The sequence below is a fragment of the Sphaerodactylus townsendi genome, linkage group LG04, assembly GCF_021028975.2.
Source record: "Sphaerodactylus townsendi isolate TG3544 linkage group LG04, MPM_Stown_v2.3, whole genome shotgun sequence".
In the NCBI taxonomy this organism is placed as follows: domain Eukaryota; kingdom Metazoa; phylum Chordata; class Lepidosauria; order Squamata; family Sphaerodactylidae; genus Sphaerodactylus; species Sphaerodactylus townsendi.
In genome coordinates, this window is record NC_059428.1 from 35,123,331 (window position 1) to 35,146,493 (window position 23,163).

Sequence of the window (23,163 nt, forward strand, 5' to 3'; positions counted from 1 at the left end):
CAACCTGTTATGCTTTTCAATTACATTGTCGACCAAAAGTATCGGTGAGAAGCCCACTGAAATCTGCAGCTAATTTCTGCTAGAATAGAGATGAATACTAGTTTAGTACAGCCTTCATTTTCATTTGAGTGAATCAGAGGGAATTGTGAAAATACTGATGCACTTGTGTACATTCATTGTCTTCCCACCTTCTGCATAGTAAATACTACTATGAAATATCCATAAGGGCCACCATCTTACATGATGGGGAAAGAGACTTGAATCTGGGACCTTCTGTATTTAAGTAGATATTATACCACTGAGCCATAGTCCCTTCCAGTACTGAATATTAGAAGTGTCACCTGTTCTGTTATGGAGAATGAAGCCAAGCATTTCCTGAGAGAAATTACCCCATTGTGTTTTTAAAATCAGGAATATAGTCAGCAAAAAGGTGTTCTTTATGTTGATGCTCAAACTGTAAAATTCTTACGCATTTCAAGGTATCTGGTTGGGAACCACTTCCTGTGTGAACCCAGTGACTAACAGCCCAATCTAGCCTGGACTGGCAGGTAGAAATGGCACTGCTCTGGCGCCACCCTCCCCCCTTCAAAGGTCTTTCCCACAGTGCAGGAAACCCAAAAAACAAAACAGAATCTCCCATAGGACAAAGCAGAGATACACCACGGAAAACTTGGCGTATCTCTGAGGCTGGCTCCGCTGGCACAATGGGGCTGAACTGACAGTTAAAGCTGACTGAGGTCAGCTCCACCCCCAGAAACGCCCACAAGGCAGCTCATTAGCGCCAACGTGGAGCTGGGTGCCACGGCTGGGCGTCCCAGGGCCCCACAGTGGTTAGGCACTGGTAGATTTGCACTTCTGCCAGGGTAAGTGCCCCAGGGAAGGCAAATTCGCCTGCACAGGCCTGCGTCACCTCCAGAGGGGGGATTCCCCCACCTCACAGATTGGGGTGATAGATTAGAACGAACTCCAGAATTAGAGCTGCACTTTTCATGTAGGAGTAAGGTAAAAGGCAGACGTGTCTATTAATGCCATTAACAAAGGGTGAAGTGTAAACATTTCTGCATTGTCTGGTCTGTGCAAATGGTGCTAATCACTTCACAGGGGAGAAGTGCCCTTGCTACTTGAACAGAAATCATTAAGTGATTATTATTACTACCCGCTTAAAGTAGAGTGGCCCTGCCTTTTGAAACAAGTCACACTTATGATGAATGGCTGTTTTTAATGTTGCTTTGAAACCAGTCAAATCCACGTGAGCACTTTGACTACGGCCACAGCAGTTTGAATTGCTGTGCTGTGAAACTACCTTGCTGCCATTCTTCAACAGCTGTGGACAATCAAACCACTTCCCTCTTTACAGGTTTGGTTTCTCAACATTAAATTTTATTCTGCTTACAACAAATCCATGACAAGTTGCACCCCCCCCCCCCCCCCAAAAAAAAAACTTTCATTAAACCTGTTCCCAAAATTCTTACTCAATATTATAGCTGGATTATGTTTCTTAATTTAACAGCTTTTTAAAAACATCTAATTTTTACTGTAATACTGGAAAACAAGGGCAAGTAAAAACACTGAAACGTTGAGAGATTTAAATCTGACATGACATTGAAGACCAATCATACAGATAAGGGGCTTGCATGTGGAAGAAGTGGTTTTTAGACTACTTCACTCCCAATAACACCATGTGCTCATGACAACTCTGATTGTCTAGTGCAATTATCCCTTTTTAACTTTAGACTGAACCGTAGTTCCTCACATATTACACTGCCCGCCTTCCTCATGTCCTCTAGAAAATCCCTTAGTAAAAAAGTTTTCTAAATACACATTTAAAGCTGCAACACAAAAATGCTCCATCTAAGAAAACCCCTAGGAATTGGTGACAGACCAGTGCTGAAATACAGAATTGATGGTGGGATGGAAACTCTCTGATAGACAGTGTCATACATTGTGGCCAAGTGGCTTACCACAGGAGGTCCTCAGCTGCACTCCCATGGTGACTGTGCTGGGTGTGAGTGTTTGTTTTCTGGAGGTAGGTGGGTGTTAGGACAGACCAAGTCTGCTGAAGCACAAAAAGAAACAGTTCAAATAACTTTTCGGAACACACTTCTCAACGTTTTTTTCATGAAGTAATATACGTTGGCGCTCTGTCATGAGTTTAACTGAACATTTTTTTTCTTAATAAACATTAACCATTTAAATAAAATAACACTTAACTGTGGCCTCAAAGTCTTCGCACTAAGGTGCAGAAGAACAGGCTGTCTGACCGGCGAGCCTTCCCAAAAACAAACCGTTCCTCAATTAGATCAAACACTTAAGTGTATCTTAACGCTGAACTCAGGTAGATGCAGAAAGGATGCAATAATGTGAAGTATCCACATCACAGTGGGCTGGCTAGATGATCTATAGTTTGCTGTTCGAGAAGAGCTGTGCAAGTAGTGAGGGAAGAGAAGAGGGCCTCAGTAGTCACTGCACTCAGAAAATTTCAAGTGCCTTTCACAATAAAGCTAATACCACTGTTGCCGTTCCTGGGCATTTCTCATTTCCTTCTTGTAAACAGAAGTTCAGGATAAAGACATGCAGTTTTATAACCCTTGTGTTCAGCAGGCATGTCCAGCACTGCCAAACAGCCAGATAATGATCACAATTTCAAACTTTCCTATGTTTCGCTCACTGGAGGGAGCACTGGTGGGTCCCCGATATCCACAGTAATGTTAGTATAAAGAGGATGAAGCTTCTTTGCCAAGACTTTGAACTCTAGAGAATTCATTCCATCATCCTTCCACGTTGTTCTGGTGTGCAGCACAGCAGGCCTGAGGGGAACACAAAGAAAAGTGCAAGTCTCAGTCTTGTTGCCTATCAAGCACAAAAAGGTCACAAAGATTTTCCCAGGAGAATCAAGTGGTAGGTCACAGCCGGGGTGGGATTCAGCCGGTTCGCACCACTTCGGAAGAACCTGGTGCTTGTAAACATGGTGCTTGTAAACATGGTGTTAACATGGTGCTTGTAAACAGCCAGTTGTTAAATTATTTGAATCCCACCACCAGAGCCGGTTGTTAAATTATTTGAATCCCACCACTGGCTACAGCCATTCATGTGTGGGACCCAACGTAGCCAGAGGTTAGCGAACAGTGATTTTGAAGGCCTTTCGCTTCTGCTGGAAAAATATTTGAGCAAGAAGTGTTGCACTCCCACTCCATATAAACTGGACGCTTTGATTTAAGGACAGCTGTGTGGAAAAAATTGATGTGGCTGCTGCACGCGTGAACACAATTACGGGAAGAACACAATTCTAGGTGAATCTATCCATGTAAGGAAACCCAACCAATAAACCATACTTACCCTTTAACATTCTCAGCATACCCAGAAGTATGTTCATGGTCCATCATCTTGTAACGCCCAAGGTGCGGTGGGGTCCGAACTATTTTCAGTCCCGCTAATCGAATCCTTTTGAAATGAAGAGATTTGCGGGTTGGGATTAGTAAGGGATTCCAGAAAAGAGTTTCTCAACATGAAAATGGCTAAAGCAAGTCTGATTTCTGTATGGTTGAAAAACAAGAACAGCAGTCATCTCCTCCCTCAGCCGACTGGAGCCCATCTTACATTGCACTGCAAACCAATGAGTCAATTCAGGTTTGGATACTTTGCTGTTTTTCTGGGTTAGGGGGTAGATATTTGGCCAAGGGGTGATGAAGGTGCCCTGACCAGGGTTGCTTCAGGAGGCAGCACAAGAAAAAGAATTCTTCCAGTTCAAATCTGCTCAGCATGAAGCCTCCAATGAGTGGCTGCACGTAGTGTGCTGCAGCATGAACCTTTGCAAGCATCTGGCCCAACAGGAAAAAGAAACCTCATGTCAAAAACTCTATAGAGACGACCGTCAGATACAGCAAGGGATCTTCAGGCTTCTAGCCATACTTTCCAATCAGTTCCTTGAAGCTTCTAATGCATTCCATTGAAAATCATTATTGGTGGGGGGGAGGGAGTAGAATTAGGAGCAGAACAATGAAAATAACCCTGTCAAACAGATGGCTTGTCATGAAACTATAACAGTCCCTCATAGAATCTTCTGTGAGCACTAAAATCAATATCATAACATCCATGCAATTTCATAGGCTCACTGAACACCTCGGGAGACCAAACCTAACATGTTTCCAGAAATCTGGAGGTAGAAAGCTCTCCAGAGTCTGATTTTTGTTGCTGAAAGGCACGTGTGATTCTGAGGCCAATACAAAATTAGATAACCCACGTGAACACAAAGCTATCCACTAATTTTGATAATTAAATGTGAAGAACACTAGCTCAGAGGTGGGCTGACTTATTTGAAGCATCTGACTGGCCAATGTGGGAAATGGAATGCTAGACTAGAGACGGAAACTGTTTTAAGTAACAGGGCTACTATGAATGCATGTTCCAAGTGAACATCTGCCCTTTTAGATCTCAGAATTTAAGCAGTTCAATTAAACCTAAGGTCAATTCTAGCCTTCTGATCTAGGTTGCTCTGTTTAACATTGTCTTGTCTTTTGAAATGAGTTTCATTTTTTATCAAAAATGCTGGCTAATAAGGATGGCTTACTTTAGCTAGCTATTTATCATGGGGGGCGGGGGTTATAAGCAGTTAAGAAAGGCTTCAGGGAACACAATATATAGACCTATAGTTATGAGGAATTCACAATCAAAGTCCAGCATTGACAACAATATGGATATGCAATTCACTTAGCATACTTAGCGGAAAACACAGAGTGTGCACCGAGTGCACTCTGCCCCAGCTATGCCTCTGGCTGTGCACCCAGCCCCCCCAACCAGCTTTCTCAGAAGATTCTGTGGGAAGGTCGATTTGAAGCAGGTATACCAGCCAAAGCAGCAGTGATAAGAAAACAAAAGCAAGCAAGCCAAAAACAGTCAGAGCAACCCCAGATGCCACATTCCCTGCTCCCACCTGGAAACTTACAGCAAGACCAAACAATCAGGTCTTGACATATTGGACTGTCAGTTCGTTAAGTTGAGTGCCAGTACTTTATGGGGTTGCTTCTAGACCTCTGCACAGCAATATATATGCGGGACTGCATAAAGCCCACAATTTCGACTCTGGTAAGTCACACAAACTGGATGCATTTCCTCGTATAAAGAGTCAACATTGCCCTTTTCAAAAGCTGCATATTTTACCATTCATTGTCTCTTTGATCATGCTTTCGCATTCAACTTCCAGAGCTTAGGAACACAATGCTTGGTAGGGTTCCCTTTGTTTGAACAATACATTCCATTTAAATTTTTATAATCTCTCAACAACTTCCAACAATGGAAACTATACAAAGATATTGTTCAGTTCCTTCAAGAATTTGATTGCTGTAAAAATAGGGAATCAGCCCAGTCAGTGTGAATTATAGCTGCTGGGGTTTGTTTTTTGTTTTTTTAAATCAAACCAGTAACTTGGCTAATCTTTAATGAAATTCTCAGAAAGAAACCATGTCTTTGTAGTATCACCCGGTATCTCTTAGCCCAGGCTGAATCCAAAGTCTCTTTGGTGTTATCCTGTATTTCAAAACAGCCTCCTCTTGCAGCTTGTTATCGCAACCTGCTTTTGAAACTCCCACACTTCGAAAACCATCAGCGGCAAACGGCTTCTTGTTTGTTTTAAAAAAAATAATAGAGTCAGAAGATCCATTTCTTGGATTGCAGCCCTGGCGTGGGTGGTGGAGTTCCGCACTTCAGGCCCTGCTAAAGGCAGTGGAAGCCCTCTTAAAAGCAGGCTCAAGACAGCTGTCTTGAGTCTACCGCTGACTGATTACTATTGAATTCCCTTAGATACCACTGGGTAACCAAGCAAGGTGTGAACTACTCAATGGTGCCAAAGCCGTACCACGTCAAGCACGTAAAAGAGTTTGTACAGTGGAGCGGGGACTCTTGTGAAAGTAACAAGAACTATGGGTTGGAATTAATTCTTCCAGCTGCATTTGCTACAGCAGTCTTCTGTGCAGCCACTCATCTTGACATACGTAGCTCCTTTTCCAGGTGGACTCTTGTAATATTCTATCCCCTATAAGAAACCCCTGGCACGTAACACCTGTAAGGTCAGTTATCTAAAATGCTGTGAAATGACTTGTGTTATGCTGCCTTCCCTAACACTACTTAATGATTTTTGCTTCCACTACAGGCTCTCGCCTTAGACTTCTTAGTTTAACCTGTAGAACAGGACAGTTTAGTTATATTGGTCAGTGTGTGAGGGTGGCTGTGAGACAGTGGGATCCTCAATAAAATTGCTGATTTTACTTTGTCAGGAATAGAGTTTATTTAGAAGTGCAACAATGTAATTGTTTCGGTGCGGTTCAAAAGTGTAATGGTTGTTAAGTCAGGTGCAGGTGGTCTTACTTTCTTAAAGTTTTTTAAATCACAAAGGCATATTTGCACCACTTGCTACTTAGGCTAATACCTTCCACACAAAGAACCCAGACTTCTCTCAGTCCACATCACTGCACTCCATCTCTCCTCTAACTCTCTTCTCTTTTCTCACACCAACATTATAAACAAACCTAGTCAACTCCACTCCCTAGGATACAGCAACCATCCAATCATAACCGACTTTACTCCCCCCCAACACCCCTCTTTTTTAGTGGCCTGCATTTAAACCACAGCAAACATATCTACAAAACGCCACAGTAATTTGTAGAAATAAAACATACACAAAATATTTACCTGGCAAAACATTAGATCTCTGCTCCAGATGTAGCTTTGTATATCACTCCATAGAAGTTACTGAGCAAAGGTTAAAGCTTTCCTCCAGCCTAAGAACTTTCCTCTAACTAAACTGGAAAAGCTGCTTAAGCTGGAGGAATACTACTTGGAGGAAGACTGGAACCACCCCTGTATGACTAGTTGTAGGAGATGCCAAGTCAAGTAAGGAAAACATTGGATGACCTTCAGAACCCAGTATTACAAGTCCATAGTTGATATCCTACTTTAGGCTAGAGGGAGCCAGTGGGGAAAGAACCATTTAAGTTGGAACAAGGCTTCAAACTCTGCTGCATGGAATGGTGGGATACAAGCAGCTGATTTGTCTCTCACACTTACTGGAACCTGCTAAACTTAGGTTGCACAACTAGACAAGACTATGATTGGCTCTCATCTCTCATTACACTTATCTGAAGAGCAGCAATAGTGGGACGGGCACCACAGTGCTAGGTGAGGACCATTAAAAGTTCCCTTGCCTCCCCAAATTTAAATGGCCTACCTGGAGCAGCAATTCGTTCCAGTAAGGAAAATGTTTGTACCACCAAGGGACCAATTTATATCAAAGGGTATGAGGGAAAAGATTAAAAGGAAAGAAAGGCACCATGCCCCCACTCACAAATTTCACTCCCTACATCTGCTTTTCAGAAAAGTTTAAATGATGCATAAGATCACATCTCAGATATTGTCTCAGTGTGCCCTTCCTCCGCAACAGCTGACCCAACAAGAGATTCAACTTCTCTCTCCAAATTAGCACTAGCAATGGAAGAATAGCTTTCCTGCCCTTTTTTTTAATGCAGACACTGCATTTGCCACCAGCTATTACATCTGAATAAAGTATAGTCTGACATTTTGCAAGGGCCCTTTTCTTCTCAGTTATACCTTTCAGCAATGTCATCATGCTCGCCGCCACGGTCCCAGAAGGTGTTCGGAAACCCATTGATCTTCATGTAATGATACGGGGTCAAAGCAGACACGCCACCAAAGAAGGACCAATATGGCAAACTACAGATAAGAAGAATAAATCTTTTGTCAGGCAGTTTAGAAATGATTTTGCATCACATTATTCAAGTACGTGAATTTAGCATGTGTGGCTGCATAAGAGTCAAATGCTGCCTTTTAATAAAGTCTTATATGGCTCATCAACTCTATCTTGCACTTACGCCAATTTACTGCTTGAGATGTGTCATGAAACATGGGCAGGCTAATCCTCAGACCAAGGCTTTCCAGAAGCATGAGGAGGCTAAAAAACTAATTAAAAAAAACACCACCAGAAAGTCCTCCATAAGGCTTAATGGACTTACGCCACCCTTGTCCAAGTCCTGGATCACGGCGCAACTGCCTGCAAAACCAGGGTGGAAGCCGATTAATGTTGGCTCCACCTCCAGGAACACCCTGCCCCTTCATGACATCGTTCAATTGGATGCCAGAGCAGCTCCACAGCGGCTAAGAGTCTTGGTTTCGCCGCCATGGAACTGAGGGGCAGCTGGCAATCAGTCCCTCTGCCCCTCCACCAGCTGGATGCCCCTTGTGCTGGCAGAAGAGGCAAACGTATTGGTGCACCCCCCACGCTACCTCCATGACACGATTGGGCCATATGAAAATCAACACAGCTTTGGAGAAGCAAAGTCCCAGCTACTCAAGACATCAACTCAATTAAGACTAGCAAAGAGAAGATTGCCATACAATAACTTTTTTTACAAAACACCTGTGACGCTTTCGTTGCGAAATACCAGCAGAAATGGAGTGTGTTCAACTGAATCACTCTGTAAGAAACCTGCTCCCAGCATCCAGCTGTCTGGCTAACCTTGCCAGGTCCCAGTGATAGACTGAGAGGCTCTTGTGCTTGTCTCAAGTACAATCATGTTAATAGTTTTTTTAATATAATTATAAGACTTTAATGGTGACTAATTGTATTTTTACATATGTTTACATATTTTAAAAAATATTTTTTCCTGTTTTGTGTTGATTTACATCCCCCTTCCCCTGGTCATGACATTTTAGATTAGGGGCCTGCAATGTCTCTTTCTGGTAGGTAAAGGATTTAAGATTAAAAAGGTAAATGAAACTATTTCCATGCACCAATTGAAAAAATGTCAGAACATATCAGAGCCCATATCTGTTATTCTTTATGGCTTAAGACATAGAGTCGGAAATGAGATGTGAAGAACTCTGAGTACCTGATGCCTTGCTAATACTAATTTTGGTATCAAGAAGGGGGCGGGGGCGGGATGTAAATACATTTAGAAGAAGAAGAGTTGGATTTATATCCCCCCTTTCTCTCCTACAGGAGACTCAAAGGGGCTCACAAATTCCTTACCCTTTCCCCCCTTACAACAAACACTCTGTGAGGTAGGTGGGGCTGAGAGAGCTCAGAGGAACGGTGACTTGCCCAGGTGGCATGTGTGGGAGTGCACAGGCTAATCTGAATTCCCCAGATAAGCCTCCACAGCTCAGGCGGCAGAGCGGGGAATCAAACCCGGTTCCTCCTGATTAGAGTATACTTGCTCTTAACCACTACGCCACTGCTGCTCCTGCCGTGAGTTTCCTATTTACCCTCATTACTGAGAATTGTTAATGTAATGGATTACCTGTATTGTAACTTGTCTATGGCACTGGACATGTGTTTAGGGTAGTATTCATCACAGACATAGAGATTATAATCATTCTCTGGAACAAGGTCTACATTATGCAGGAGCAGGCAGTCCCAGTCATCATCCTTCATGGCCTCACGGACGCCGACATTGAGGAGCTTTGCTTGGTTAAACGGACCGTTTCCAGCCTGGAAAGAGAATATGCAACTCACTACTGAACACAACAGTGACCAAGTGACAACTGTCTGCTTGTATCATTTAGGTGGCATTGTGCTTGTGGCAGCAAGACCCCTGGCGTGATTGGCCGAACTGATGTGGCAGCATGGAATATCCAGTTGCTGAGGGGATTAAACAGTTTGCAGTCCGATTCCTGTGAGGGGAAGGAAATACCTCAACGCATGGTTTCCTCACACAGGAACAAGGCAAAGTACTAGGAAGAGATCCTGGGACAGAGAGAATCTCAGGGCCAGAAAGCCTAGATAAAAGAAAAAAGAAGTGTACAGATGGAGAAATAGGCTAGGAAAGAAGAACTCAAAGAAGGGAAAAAAACTTTGTGGGAGCAGACTGAGGCTAGAAAGAGCTCTTGACCCAGTACTTTGCTAAGATTTCAGGCCCCTATGGGTCATGCATAACATCATAAAATTGGGAGGCTCTGGTTACTGGGGGTGGTGGTCATGTTTTGTTCGAGGGTGCTAACATGAGCCTCAGTTTCAATTACATATATGCCTACGGAACACAATTCTTTAAGAAAAAAGGGGGAGGGTAAATCTTCCCCCCCATTGGGATCCATTGTTTGCCATGGTTTCTGACAGGATTCTTGAAAGAGAGAAAAACAGAACCCTAACTGGTCACATGGGTAGAAAATGTGATGCTGCAGAAAATCCCATGTTAAAAGTTCGGACTAAGCTGCACTTGTAGCATTTTTACTGGCCTGGTAAAAGTACCACAGGTAATTCAAATACAAACCCACAGGCAACTGGAAATCTACATTATCTCTGACATTTCATCTTTCTACGCTGCGGAAGTGCCAAGTAAAGCAGCTTTTGGCTTTATAAAATTCCTGAACAGCCTTGTGAACACGAAAAAAAAGAAGAACCCTACAGTGTACTTCAAAAGGCTTTTGGGATGACATGTTTTATTCAGAAGCCATCTACACTCCTCACAGGAGACAAGCAACGTGCCCTTGGTCTTCGTTTACCTGGTGAATCAAGTAGATGCGGTACTGAAGCTGCTGACGCTGGAGGAAGGGATGAAGGTAATACAGCAAATGGCGCAGCTGCTTTTCGCGATTCCTGTGTGGTATAATAACTGCCGTTTTGTAACGAGCCAGGCACTGGGGAGGACTGTAGCGCCCACCTAATTGGACGTACACATTTTTGCGGATGATTGTTCTTTCACTGGGTAGGGTGTTAAAGGTGACGGTTAAGGGTCCAACTGCATTAGAAAAGGGGGTTGGGGACAGAACAAAAAAGAAGACAACAACCGTGAAAAGTGGGGCAACCAATAAGATTGGAATCACCATTTACAGACAACGGAATACACCTTTTCCCCCAACTGAATCTTCCTTCTAAGTCAGTGTCCTTACAGATATGAGAAAAACATCGCTAGAATGAAAAATTCATGTGTAACTGCTCTGAAGAGTACAGGGCAGGAGCCGGCAGGAGCCCAGTCCTCTGTTCCTAAGGCTGTTACAAAATCCAAATGGATTTGCAACTTCATATATAATTCTTCAAGGAGGAAAAGTGCTTCAGTAGAAGCAGCCCTAAGATTGCCTTGAATAACAAGCGCTACTAAGTATACAATCCAGCTTCCTGGCGTCTGTGAGGTCACGGAGCTTCAATTAACATTTTTAAATTAAAACTGTTCCATTTTCAAAATCAATAGAAGCTGGGATGCCAGAGGCTTGGTACAAAGCCTACATTGGCTAATTCTTTGCTGTTCTGATCTTGCTTGTATGAGAGTAACCAGCAGCCATTCCAGATTGCAGCTGAAGATGACATTTCAGTCAGATGACAAGGACATCACAAGAAGTTTCCAGGGACCCAGACTTCATTAAATGATATTTGTATTAGTAGTTAATTGCAAGGAGCCAGTTGGGGGAATCAATTTTTTCTGACTGAAAAGTAGGCTAGAATACAATGGGTTGAAGGGCAAATGCGCTGCCGATAAGGGGGCTGTCTATGTCCTTGAGTCTTGAACAGAGCAAAGACTGGCTCTTAAGAAAGTCCTGTGGTAGCTACTGTATGAGAAGGCGATCTCACAATATGTTCTTACTATACACTTCTTATTTTCCTTGTAAAGTGACATAGTGGACTCAACCCTTTGCAAGATAAGAGTTTGATTCACATTATTTGATAGGATAGTTTGAAAAATAACAATTTTTACCAATCAGAGCAAACTGTAACAGCTCAGAGTTCAATGCATATACTTGAGGCAGGCAGAATTTAAGAGTTGTTTAAAAAACTATTACCTTATATACTCGCGTATAAGTCTACTTTTTCAGCACATTTTTTGTGCTGAAAAAAGCCCCCCTCGATTTAAACGCGATTGAACGGGTGGCAAGCGGGTGGGGGGAACAGGTGGCAAGCAAAAAAAGGCTGGGAACTGAGGGTGTTTTTCTGTACCTGCTCCCTGCTATGTGGACACAAAGGCAGCTCCCAGGTAAGCCTTGGGCTGTTGCTTCGCTGCATTACAGGTGGCCAGTAGCTTCATTCACAATGAATATTCAGTGAATAAGTGTGAATATTAAATATTAAATTTGTATGTTACAGAATTTTTGTTCAGGCCAGGAAGCTCCATGAATGCTAGGGAGCCATACTCATTGGGAAATCTGCACCATTGGAGTCCATGGTGGCAGGAATCACACACACACACACACACACAGGGTGCCCTGGGGTGCAGCCACTGCCAGCACCTTTCTTGCCCCGCCCCCCATGTTTTTGGAAAGCTGGTGGGACTTCTGTCCAGCTGAGCTTGCAGACCTGCAAAAAAGACTTGCTTTGGGGAAGCGGCTGCCATCACCACACAAGCATCTTCACTGTGTAATGATAAGCTATCCATGTTGAAGGAGAACCTGTAGGGACTTTTTAAAAAGAGGGATCTTGTTGAGCATCTTCCCTATGAAACTGGGAAGAGATACTGTCTGTGAGAGTTCTATATTCCACTTCAGAACTTTTAAAGTTATTGTTGATACCATACTGGGTTTTTTAAAAATAAATGTTCAAAAACATTTTTATTGGTATCTATTTTTATTTTTTAAATTTACCAGTAGCTGCTGCATTTCCCACCCTAGTCTTATACTCGAGTCAATAAGTTTCCCCAGGTTTTTGTGGTAAAATTAGGTGCCTCGACTTATATTGGGGTCGACTTATAGGCGAGTATATATGGTAGATACTCAATACATTGAATGGGAATAGAAAAAAAAACCCTAGCTTCACTTACTGAATATAAAATGAAGGGCAATATGCTGACCAAAGTCAATAAGAATATCATTCATGTCAAGATCATGACTAAAACAACATTTTAACATTTGACTTGAAAAATAATTGCACAGTCTAAGACAGGGAACTGGGAATCGTAGTTCATGAACATCTGGGGCACCAGATTGGACACCCCTGGTCTAAGCTTAAAATTTCAAAATATCACTTTATATATAGGCATTTACATTATGATTAGTGATGCAACCTAAAAATGTGATGATACCCAGAGGAAAAAAAGATTCCCGGGGGACTTTTGGGGAAGCACTTAAAGAAAATCTGTAAAATATTTTCTGCCTTAGAATGAGTGGCATACTTTTCAAGACAAGGTTTTAGTCACCCAGAATGCCTGCCATTAACATTCTAGTGTAAGAACTTACAGCATTAGATAATAATTCACATGTATGCCATAGACAACTTTAATTTTTCCCACTGCTCAGAGGGCAAAACCCAAGGCAGATGTGCTTCAGTAGAAAAGGGTAGCCTCTCTCTCTTCCTTCAATATGGGATACATTTGCAATCTTGCTTATGGAAAACCAAGATATTTATCATTTTAAATAACAAAAATATGCCCAAAATACAATTTTATATGCTAGCCAAACTATAAATGTTGCATTTAATTGGTTAAAGAAATAACATATGTTAAGGTATGACATGAAAATATTGCATGTATTTCAATCCCCCTCGCCAAATTTCTGCTTAGGAAGGGGAGAGTTGTAGGAGAGCTGGCTTTCGTATACACCAAAGACTTCTAAAACCCTAAAACAATAGCAGTCCCCAGTTAAGAATATAAAAAGTAACGATTAAGCAAACGTATCTCAAGCATAACTCAGAATGCAAGCATTCATTAATAGGCTGAAGGCAGAAGTTAAATGTGGCAGTTCTTATTTTAACTACAACACAGATTAATTTAGGTGATAACAGTATGTAAAGATTCAAGAGAAGCCAAACTGGAGAATGTTTTCAGTAGCCCGAGGACAGGAAAGCCTCCTAAGCAAAGTCCCAACCCAGATCATCTTTCACCTGATGAAGAATTTCTCTTTGATGGGTAAACTCAGAATTTCACAAAGCAAACATTTTAGGCAGCTGTGGTAGCCTGACAGAAAAATCCACAGACAAAGCTGTGTGATCATCTTCATTCGGACCAGCTGAAGTATCACAACATAACTATGCGTGCATTTAAGTTCTCCATAGCTTTTCACTAGAGTTCATGGAACTTCTCTTGCCAGTGCCATCCACTTGACACTGTCCATTATTCCAAGAATTACAGCAAAGTACAGCACAATAATTATTCCAAGAATTACAGAATGACTAATCATTGGGTGTTATATCCTGAAGTAATAAGAATAGTCTGGATCCAGATGGACCAGTTCTGCTTTTGCATCAGGGCTTTCCTTCATCTTCCTTCTCTGCTGAAGCCTTTTGTACACTTCCCTACCCTAATGGTTCTAATGAGCGTCAGTAAATCTGCAGAGCAACAAGAGGTATAGAAGAAGTGCCTTTTCCTTGACCGAAGATAATTTTAACATTTATCTCTGTTGAAATTAATGTTGTTGGTTTGGGACCAGTTTCCCAGCCTGTCAAGATCATTCTCCTACTGTATTGGCTACCCCTCCCAATTTAGTATCACCTGGAAATTTAATGAGCAACCTGTCTATTCCTTCATCCAAGTCATGTATAAAGGTATTGTACAACACTGGACCCAGATGGATCCTTGAGGCACTCCACTTGTCACTCCTCCCCAAGAGGATGAGGAACCATTAACAAGCACTCTGTGGGTGTGATCTGTCAACCTGTTACAAACCCACTTAACTGCTGAAGGAGCCAAACCACATTTTACCAACATGTCAACAAGAACATCATGTGGAACCTTAGCAAAAGCGTAACTGAAATTAGCATTCCCCTAATCCAGTGGTGCCAGAGGTGCAAGGGTGCCAGAGGTGGCACTCAGAGCCCTCTCTGTGGGCACGCGTGCACAGAGTTCATCATGTGGGGGTGGAAAATTGCCCCCCCCCCCACTAATAATACATCTAGGCTCTGCTCTAGGCTGGCCATGGGCATGACGTGTAGGTAACCCTGTTAAGTGCTGTTAAACCCCACTGGTTTTTATGGGAAGAACGAAAGCGTAATCCTTTACTTGGGAGTAAGCTCAGTTGCTGGCAATGGGGCTTGCTTCTAAACCCTCCTAGGGTCGTGATTCACCCATTCTGGCATTGCACGGTTGTTTCCAAAAGCAAAGCCACCGGGATTACTCACCAAACTTACTCCCCTGAAAGTAATGCGCCACTTTCGGAGCCAACTGTTTTTTCTAAACTAAAACCTCAGTATTCAGGTTAAATTGCCGTGTTGGCACTTTGCGATAAATAAGTGGGTTTTGGGTTGCAGTTTGGGCACTCGGTCTCAAAAAGGTTCACCATCACTGGAATCCATCATGGAAAACCTCTAGATCCATGTCAACATTAGATGCTTGCAAACATTATGAAAAGCAGGAGCAGAAATAAATCATGTGAGAACAATGTATTGTCAAAAACCTTCACAGCCAGAATCAACTGAGAGTTGTGAATTTCTCGGTTGTATGTGGGTTGATGGAGTTTGGTAGTTTTTGCATTCTAACATCTTTGCCTGAGAGTTTGTTGTTGACATTTTCAGAGGCATGTCACGGTAAAATGTGTTTCTCTTTAGATAAAATCATTTTACCCTTACATGCCTCTGAATATGCCAGCTATAGATGTGGGCAAAACATTGGGGGCAAAAACTACCAGAGCATGGCCACACAGCCCAGAAAACCCATAATGCCCATGTGGGAACAAATCCAAAGTCATGCAGCTACCCAGACATAGAACAACACTTGAGTCCAGTAGCACCTTGGAGGGAGGGAGGGAAGAAAGAAAGAAAGAAAGAAAGAAAGAAAGAAAGAAAGAAAGAAAGAAAGAAAGAAAGAAAGAAAGAAAGAAAGAAAGAAAGAAAGAAAGAAGGGAAGGAGGCAGAAGGAAGGAAGCAAAGAAAGGAAGGAAAGAGAGAGAGAGAGAGAAGGGAAGAAAGAAGGAAAGGAAGTACAAGCAAGGCACTCAGGCAAAGTAAATAAATAATCTGGCAGCTGCCATTTTCTTTGTCCAATCCTCACTTCTTTAAATAAACAACTGCGGAGTCTATACCATGGAAAAATTCCTTTCTGGCTCTTGTGCTTGTGCAACTGGATTTTATGCTACTTCTACAGACTAATACAGCAATGCAACTACCCAGTCTGCTGAAAATGTATTTCCCTCAAAAATTATATAGGGCTACATCATGGCTTGCTAAAGATCACTGGATGCTAATTGGTAGCACTCACACAAGTTAGTGCTGCATCTCAGAACAGCAAGGTCACCATATTGAATAATGAGAGTTAATTGATATGGGGAAAGCATCTTTTTCAAAAAGGCAGCAACTTCTAGTGCAAGTTTAACACATAAGGGAATGCAAACACAAGAAAAAACTAGCCTATATGGCAAACACTATGTTCCTTCAGTATCAACAACAAAAGCTAAAAAACGAAAAGATCTGCTCTGCTGTCACACACATTTAGAATGATTCTCAAAGGTCCATCCATAAAAGCTCACATGCGTGTTTGTATGCATTCAATGTTTGCCAGATCAGATTAGAATTGATGGTGAGCTTTGCTCACAAGGTAACGTTTTACTCTCAAAGCAATTCAGGGTCAGAGGATAGACATCTGTTTTACTAAACGATATCAGGTTCATCTCCAAAGGCCTAGGAAATCACAAGAATTTTTTTTTTTTGGCAAAGGCTGGATTGCTCACTACATCAGAGCACCAGACAGCTTCTATGGCATTCAACTCGGAAGGAGGAGCTTGGAGGAGGAAGAACTTGCTGAACATGTTGCACGAGCTCAGGCAATCCAAACCGTGCCTACCTGCCCTGAACTGCTTTGGTAGGGCAGCTTTCAGAGAGTATAAAACTGAAATTGTTCCTGGCCTAATTGCCTGACTTCATTCCAGATCCTACTTACAATCCAAGTTCCCAAGTAGTATTTCTTCCAGTCCTATCTGGACCACACTTTTAAGCACAATTACCTACACTCAATTTTTAAAATTAGGTTATCATAAAAGCATTGTTACAGGACAGGAAGAAAATCGAAAGGATCTTGGAATCTGATAAAGCGATTCTAGTAATTGCTACGAGCGACGGTAATATAAAAACATTAATGATAGTTTCTGCCCTTACCAAAGAAGTCAATTTAATCATATCTTTAATAAAAATTCTATTTTGGCTAACATCTGACTATTCCATTTCAAACAAATTTCTATCTACCTGTGCATTCACTATTAATTCTTCAGTCTTTTCAACTAGCTTTTCAGATAACCTAACAAAATAATTTGAGTCCATTGCAACCTTATGCAATTTCAAATCAAAGAATGCCTCAGCAACTGAAGTTCTGAAGATACACAACAAAACAACTCTATATGAAACAAGTAACAAGCTCTGCTATCTGCCAGTCAAGGATTAAACATTAACTAACATAGCGACGACTATTTGTTATGCTATCTGTTGAATTAGATCAAGAAGAGAGACAAATATCAAGAGTTTTCAATGAACAGAAAGATATCCTATCATTTCAACATAAAAATATACAAAATTATGAAGAAGGGAGCTTGCAAATGTCTGGCAACTCAAGTTATTACAGTACCAGGATACGTTTACCCAGCCTGTACATGGCTAACATACCTTAATAGATCTTCAATGCAAAGGTTGAATCCCAACTACTTTATGGGGTCCCCATCTGGATCCAAACAGTGAATCATGCTCTGAATGTTCCCCAATCTAAGTTTTTCTACCAAGTAATGGGAGTTCCAAACGGCGTCCCCTACGCAGCCCTGTGTTTAGAACTGGCACAAAACATCCTGGGAAATATAGCGCCATGGCTTCTAGATTCTCTCAGATTCTGGCTCCCATCTCTACCTATTTGCCATCCGAACACTCCTTTGTTTCCATTGATATTACAGGACACAATTTAGTAAGTTAAATCAGTATTGGTTCTCTAAATCAAGAGAAAGATCATATCCGGCTGGCTATTTGCCTATTGAATCACTCTCCTTTAATGTCCTGTCTAGAAGCTGCATAATAGGGATTAGAGGATCGGCTTTTAGATCTGGAATTTGTAAATTTATATCTAAAGGGAGCCAAACTAACCTGCTCTAAAACACAATTCTTAATCCCATTTGAGTAGAGCCGGGTGATGGCCTACATTCTATGCCTCGAATCAATCCACGTGGCAAAGGAGAGTTTCCTTACCATTGCTGAATAATCGTTATGCCCTCTGCCCTACTAAAGGTAGAGGTACAATAACTCTAGGATAAATCTGGGCACAGGCTATGCAGCTGCAAACCCATCGTGGTCGAAAACTTGGCTCCACTCAACTCTTTGCACTGCACCAGATTTGGATAGAAAATCAGATCTAAATATACCACTCTATATTCTTCAATCTGGGCTGCCTGATCTGACTAGGTTATCTCTATTGTTGAATAACCCGAACCCTGGTTTTTGAGAAGAGGTCGCTAATTTTATTATAGAGATAGCTGAGAGCTCCCAGTAGCATGTATTTGATATGGTCCTTGCGGGGCCTTCTGCTTTTATTATCTATTTATGTATCTGCTTCTGATTATGCCAATAAAGGCTTATGTATGTACATACTTTAATCAAATCATAAGGCTGGATAGACCCAGATCAGTTTGTGAGTGGAAGAGTAAAAACATATTTTTTTAGTGTATACATACCAAATATTGGTGACAGTGGTGTACAATACGACATAATTTCCTTATTAGGAGCACGAATAAACAAGCTGAGATTTGTATACACATCTTCTGTTTTTGAGTAGTCCAGTGGTTGAGGAACTTCTAAAAAACCCTGAAACACACTTGAAGCTCCACCTCGATATAGTATCAAAATGAATATTGCTTGAAAGATGCCCAAGAAAAGAAGAAAGCAAGGATTTTCAACTCGAGGAAGGGACATGTTTTCCTCCAAAGACCTGGCACAAGATGTAGGGGTGCTAGAAATTTAATTCTTCAGTACACAATAATATGTTAAGAGTGAGAAGTACTGAAATAAGCATTAGTGCCGGCCAGCCAAAGAGGCACGTGGCATCTTTTAAAAGCATCTTATATTCTTATATTATGTGACTTGCATATTATTCAAATGTTTTCGTTTTTAACCATCTCCTGTGCAGCTTTATCCATTCTTCTATCTCCCAATCTGCAATGCAAATGAGAAAAACAACACAAACTTGTGAAAATACAGTTGAATAAAATTTAATTATTTTTATCAGATACAACAGCACTTAAACTATGGCTAGTTTAAACTCTGTTTTAACTCAGATATTGGTTGTCACTTCTTCCACAGAAGATCCCACGTTTTAACCCTGCATCTCCACTTGAACAATCTCAGGTAACATGGCTTGAAAACATCTCCTAAGGACCCAGAGAGTCAATTCCAGTTCAAGTCAACAGTACTAAACAGAACACACAGTGCATAGCAGAAACTTCTGGAAGAAAGGTGGCTTTGGAATAATACAGAAATATACTTTAGGTGGTGGTTTATGAATCTCTTTCTCTTTCATATTTAATGTAGATAGATTTACTTATAGCCTACCACTGGAGTTGGACTACAACAACCAGATGGTCAAACTAAATTTGTTTTGTTGTCGTTAGTTAATAAAACTATTTCTTTCCCATGGAAAAAAAACATTTTCAGGATGCTTAGATTTTAACATTTAAAGGCCACCAGTCTTTTCACATTTTTATCCTGTCCTTCATCCATGAATTTCAGAGTGACACAAATGGGCTCTTCCCACGTCCAGAGGCGTAGCTGTAATGGAAACATTACAGTACTAAACAGAACACACAGTGCATAGCAGAAACTTCTGGAAGAAAGGTGGCTTTGGAATAAGACAGAAATATACTTTAGGTGGTGGTTTATGAATCTCTTTCTCTTTCATATTTAATGTAGATAGATTTACTTATAGCCTACCACTGGAGTTGGACTACAACAACCAGATGGTCAAACTGAATTTGTTTTGTTGTCGTTAGTTAATAAAACTATTTCTTTCCCATGGAAAAAAAACATTTTCAGGATGCTTAGATTTTAACATTTAAAGGCCACCAGTCTTTTCACATTTTTATCCTGTCCTTCATCCATGAATTTCAGAGTGACACAAATGGGCTCTTCCCACGTCCAGAGGCGTAGCTGTAATGGAAACATCTGGGGCGGCTCCCCCTGTGTGCTGCCATTGCAGTCACGTGTCGGGGGCGTGTCGTTTCAGGGGTGGGGGCACGCAGGCAGTTCATGCCTCCCCCTCTCTTCATCACTGCCCACATTCATCTTATTCTAACAATCCTGTGAGGTAGGTTATGCTAAGAGAAAGAGTGACTAGTCCACAGCCACCAGTAAACATCTAGTGGGGATTTAAAACTGGGTCTCTCAGGTCCTGGCCTCACACATTCTAATAATACATTATACCACACTGATTCTTGCTAAACTCTGGTACAGTGGTCCCTTACTTCTGCTGACATGTTACAATATAATGTTACAAATATTGAATAATCCCGTTGCTTGAAGAAATTAATTATATAAGTGACAAATTAATTTTAAAACACTAATTAATTTTTAATTGTAATATTTAAAACACTGAATGATGACATACATGTTTGTAAAAAAAGTATTATCCTGCCACTTTAAGCACCTACTGCAGCTGCAAGAATTTTTGTGTTCAAAATGAAAATAAGGAAGGCTTATGACATAGCAATATTTGACCATAACCCCAAGGACGGTGTATTTTAATCTGATTCAATAATCTCTAGCTATTATTTACATGAGGCTCAAAAGGCTAAATCTCTAGCTAGATCTGCTATTAGCTAGTGATCCTGTCTCCTTCATATTTGTTTTAGGTTGCTGCGTCCTTTTCTCCTGAACAGGAAACAGCTTCCCTCACCATGGTTTCAACATCAGTTTTCTGTAACTGTCAAAAAGCAGTACTCTGAAAGCACAGGGAAGATCATCAGTACAGCCGATCACTACACATGGGAGTTTCTGAGGACTGATTCTTAGAGACAATTTTCAGTATTTGGAATAAAGCCTAGAACAAACAAGACTTGTTTTAATCAATGAAAACCAAAATCTGACTCATATGTGCAGGACTGATAGCAAGCCTTAAAAGCAAACTTGGAAACTCAGTATCTTGCTTTTTAGTAGTCAATTCTTATGTTCAACTGCTAGTTGAAAGATGACCCTGTCCCCTTACATTCTGGAAACGGTGGAGAAGACACACACAACTACTAGGAGTTCCTTCACAGAGCTGATACGGAGCAGTGATGATGACCACAGCACCAAGCTAGAACTCCAAAGAGTCTCTGGTTCAACTCATGCCATGAACTCACAAGATGGCCATAGACAAAACAGAAAAAACATTCTCCTCCAGCATAGATGCAATATGGAAAGAATATTGTCAAGACTTTCCTTATAGGACTGTTGAACAGATTACAAACAACAAACAAACAAAAATATATAGCCTACAAGCCATCCAATGCCATACACATTTACTACAGCCTAAACCCACTGAAATCTAACAACTTAGATTGGCATAAATGTGCATCAGATTGTATTTCGGGGTCCACTTGCATATCTCCATTCCATCCTTATTTCAGGGAACTCAGAAACGCCAATATTTCCTATTTTATTCTTATAAATTTGGGAGGTAGGTTAGGTTTTGCTCCATCCTGTTTACTGAGTCACTGCCTGGTTCAGTGTGTGAATTATTAAATACAGCATTAATTTAGACAAAGAAGGAAATGTATTTACGCAACGTATCTTTATCCTACCTGTCCTCCGAGGAGGGTGGCATATATGTGGTTGGATCCAGCCAGCTTTTTTGCTCTGTTTTGGTCAATTCCCTTCCTGATTAAAGTCCCATCCCACATGACTTTTCCCCAAGCAGATTCCCTGATCTGCAGCACAACATCTCCCGTCCTTCATCATATCCTTACAACAACCTTGGGAGCTGGTTAGGCTGAAAGGGTAGGACTGGCCCATGGTAACCCAGTAAGGGATTTGAAACCAAGGGTCGCAACAACCGGTCCAACCGGTGGTGCTTGGAGGGAGGAGCTTCAGAAAACGAGCACAACGACCTGATGCTTGGAAGCCCCTGGAAAGGTGATCCTCCCTTCCCACCTGTAGCGGGGAAAGGGGCAGGTAGACACTAATCCTCATAACTGGCCCTACCTGGACTCCAGCCCCACACTTCCCAAACGGGGGTTCACATCCTGGAGGCCATTTCCCCGAGACACAACAATTTCCCATCTCAGGTACGACCGGTTTTCAGGTTGCCAAGAAATCGGAATTGCTCACCTACCTGCCTGCAAGAGGCGGGCGCGTGCCGAACGCTTCTATTCAACACCTCCCTGCTTGGTACATTGAATTTTTGCATAGGGCTTCAGGACTACAGTTCCCAGGATGCAACGCGCTTTTCCCAGGGCATGCCGGGAGTAGTAGGAGTCGGAACAGGGACAGTTGATAGGTTTCAGGCGCTTTTTCAATTGAGGCTCTGTTTCATAGTTTGGAGCGCTGCAGGGATCCTGACCTAATTTTTATTGGTTTATTTTTTATATTTGCTTGCTAGTAGATAGAAAGGAAGAAAACAAGTTTCCCTGAAGACGAAAACCCCCTGTTTAAAATACGAATCAAAAACTCCAGTTGTAAAACTCGGAATAGAGTGTAGTCAAATAGCGGGCTCCCCGGGCTGCCATGAGGGGATTCTGCACAACATATTTATAACGAGTTGCAATCGTTGTAAATGAACTTGTTTTCCTTTTTTATATGTGGAAAACAAATTCATTGATAACGATTGCAGCGTATTAATTCGTTGTGCGGAATCACCGTTTCAGTGTATGTGGTGAAATTCAACATTGCATCGCAAAATATTCACAGTGTGTCTTTGGATTAGAAAGGAAACTTGAAATAAAGGCGTGTTTGAGTAATCCTTAAGTCCTTTGAGATCAAGTGTATGGAAAGAGTAGGTGACAAGCTACTCGGCTCGGCAAAAACATCAAAATGTGGTTGTGCTGAAGCACCACACCATAACAGAATTTTTTGTTTGTTTGTTTGTTTGTTTGTTTTGGGAGGTGAATGTTGGCATAGATTTTTACACCCAGTTTGAAGCTTGGTATTGTTAGCAATCTAAACATTTTGTTGTTCGTAAGCCATCTTTCATCAGTTTAAACCAATTCAACTATACAAAAGCAACCTTAATCCAAACTGGATTTTTTTTCTTTAGGCTGCTCTGTAACGTACAGCAGCTTGGTTTAGTGGCTAGTGCCAAACTAGGA

General features: G+C 41.6%; 1 protein-coding gene across 4 annotated transcripts; it reads right to left on the reverse strand.

Moving 5' to 3' along the window:
• Positions 1-1,358: 1,358 nt before the first annotated feature.
• LOC125430631 (beta-1,4-galactosyltransferase 3-like) lies at positions 1,359-22,309 on the reverse strand. 4 transcript variants are annotated; one of them, XM_048492669.1, is made up of 7 exons: positions 22,191-22,309; positions 18,562-19,039; positions 10,510-10,745; positions 9,309-9,499; positions 7,600-7,722; positions 3,337-3,441; positions 1,359-2,807 (listed from the first exon to the last, which is right to left on the reverse strand). In XM_048492669.1, the coding sequence occupies exons 2-7, from the start codon at positions 18,797-18,799 to the stop codon at positions 2,654-2,656; spliced, it is 1,047 nt and encodes a 348-aa protein (XP_048348626.1). In that variant the 5' UTR covers positions 18,800-19,039; positions 22,191-22,309; the 3' UTR covers positions 1,359-2,653. The 4 variants fall into 4 exon arrangements, with proteins under 4 accessions (XP_048348626.1, XP_048348625.1, XP_048348628.1 ...); XM_048492668.1 differs by having other exon boundaries at positions 22,187-22,280; XM_048492671.1 differs by lacking the exon at positions 22,191-22,309 and adding an exon at positions 22,061-22,166.
• Positions 22,310-23,163: the final 854 nt, after the last annotated feature.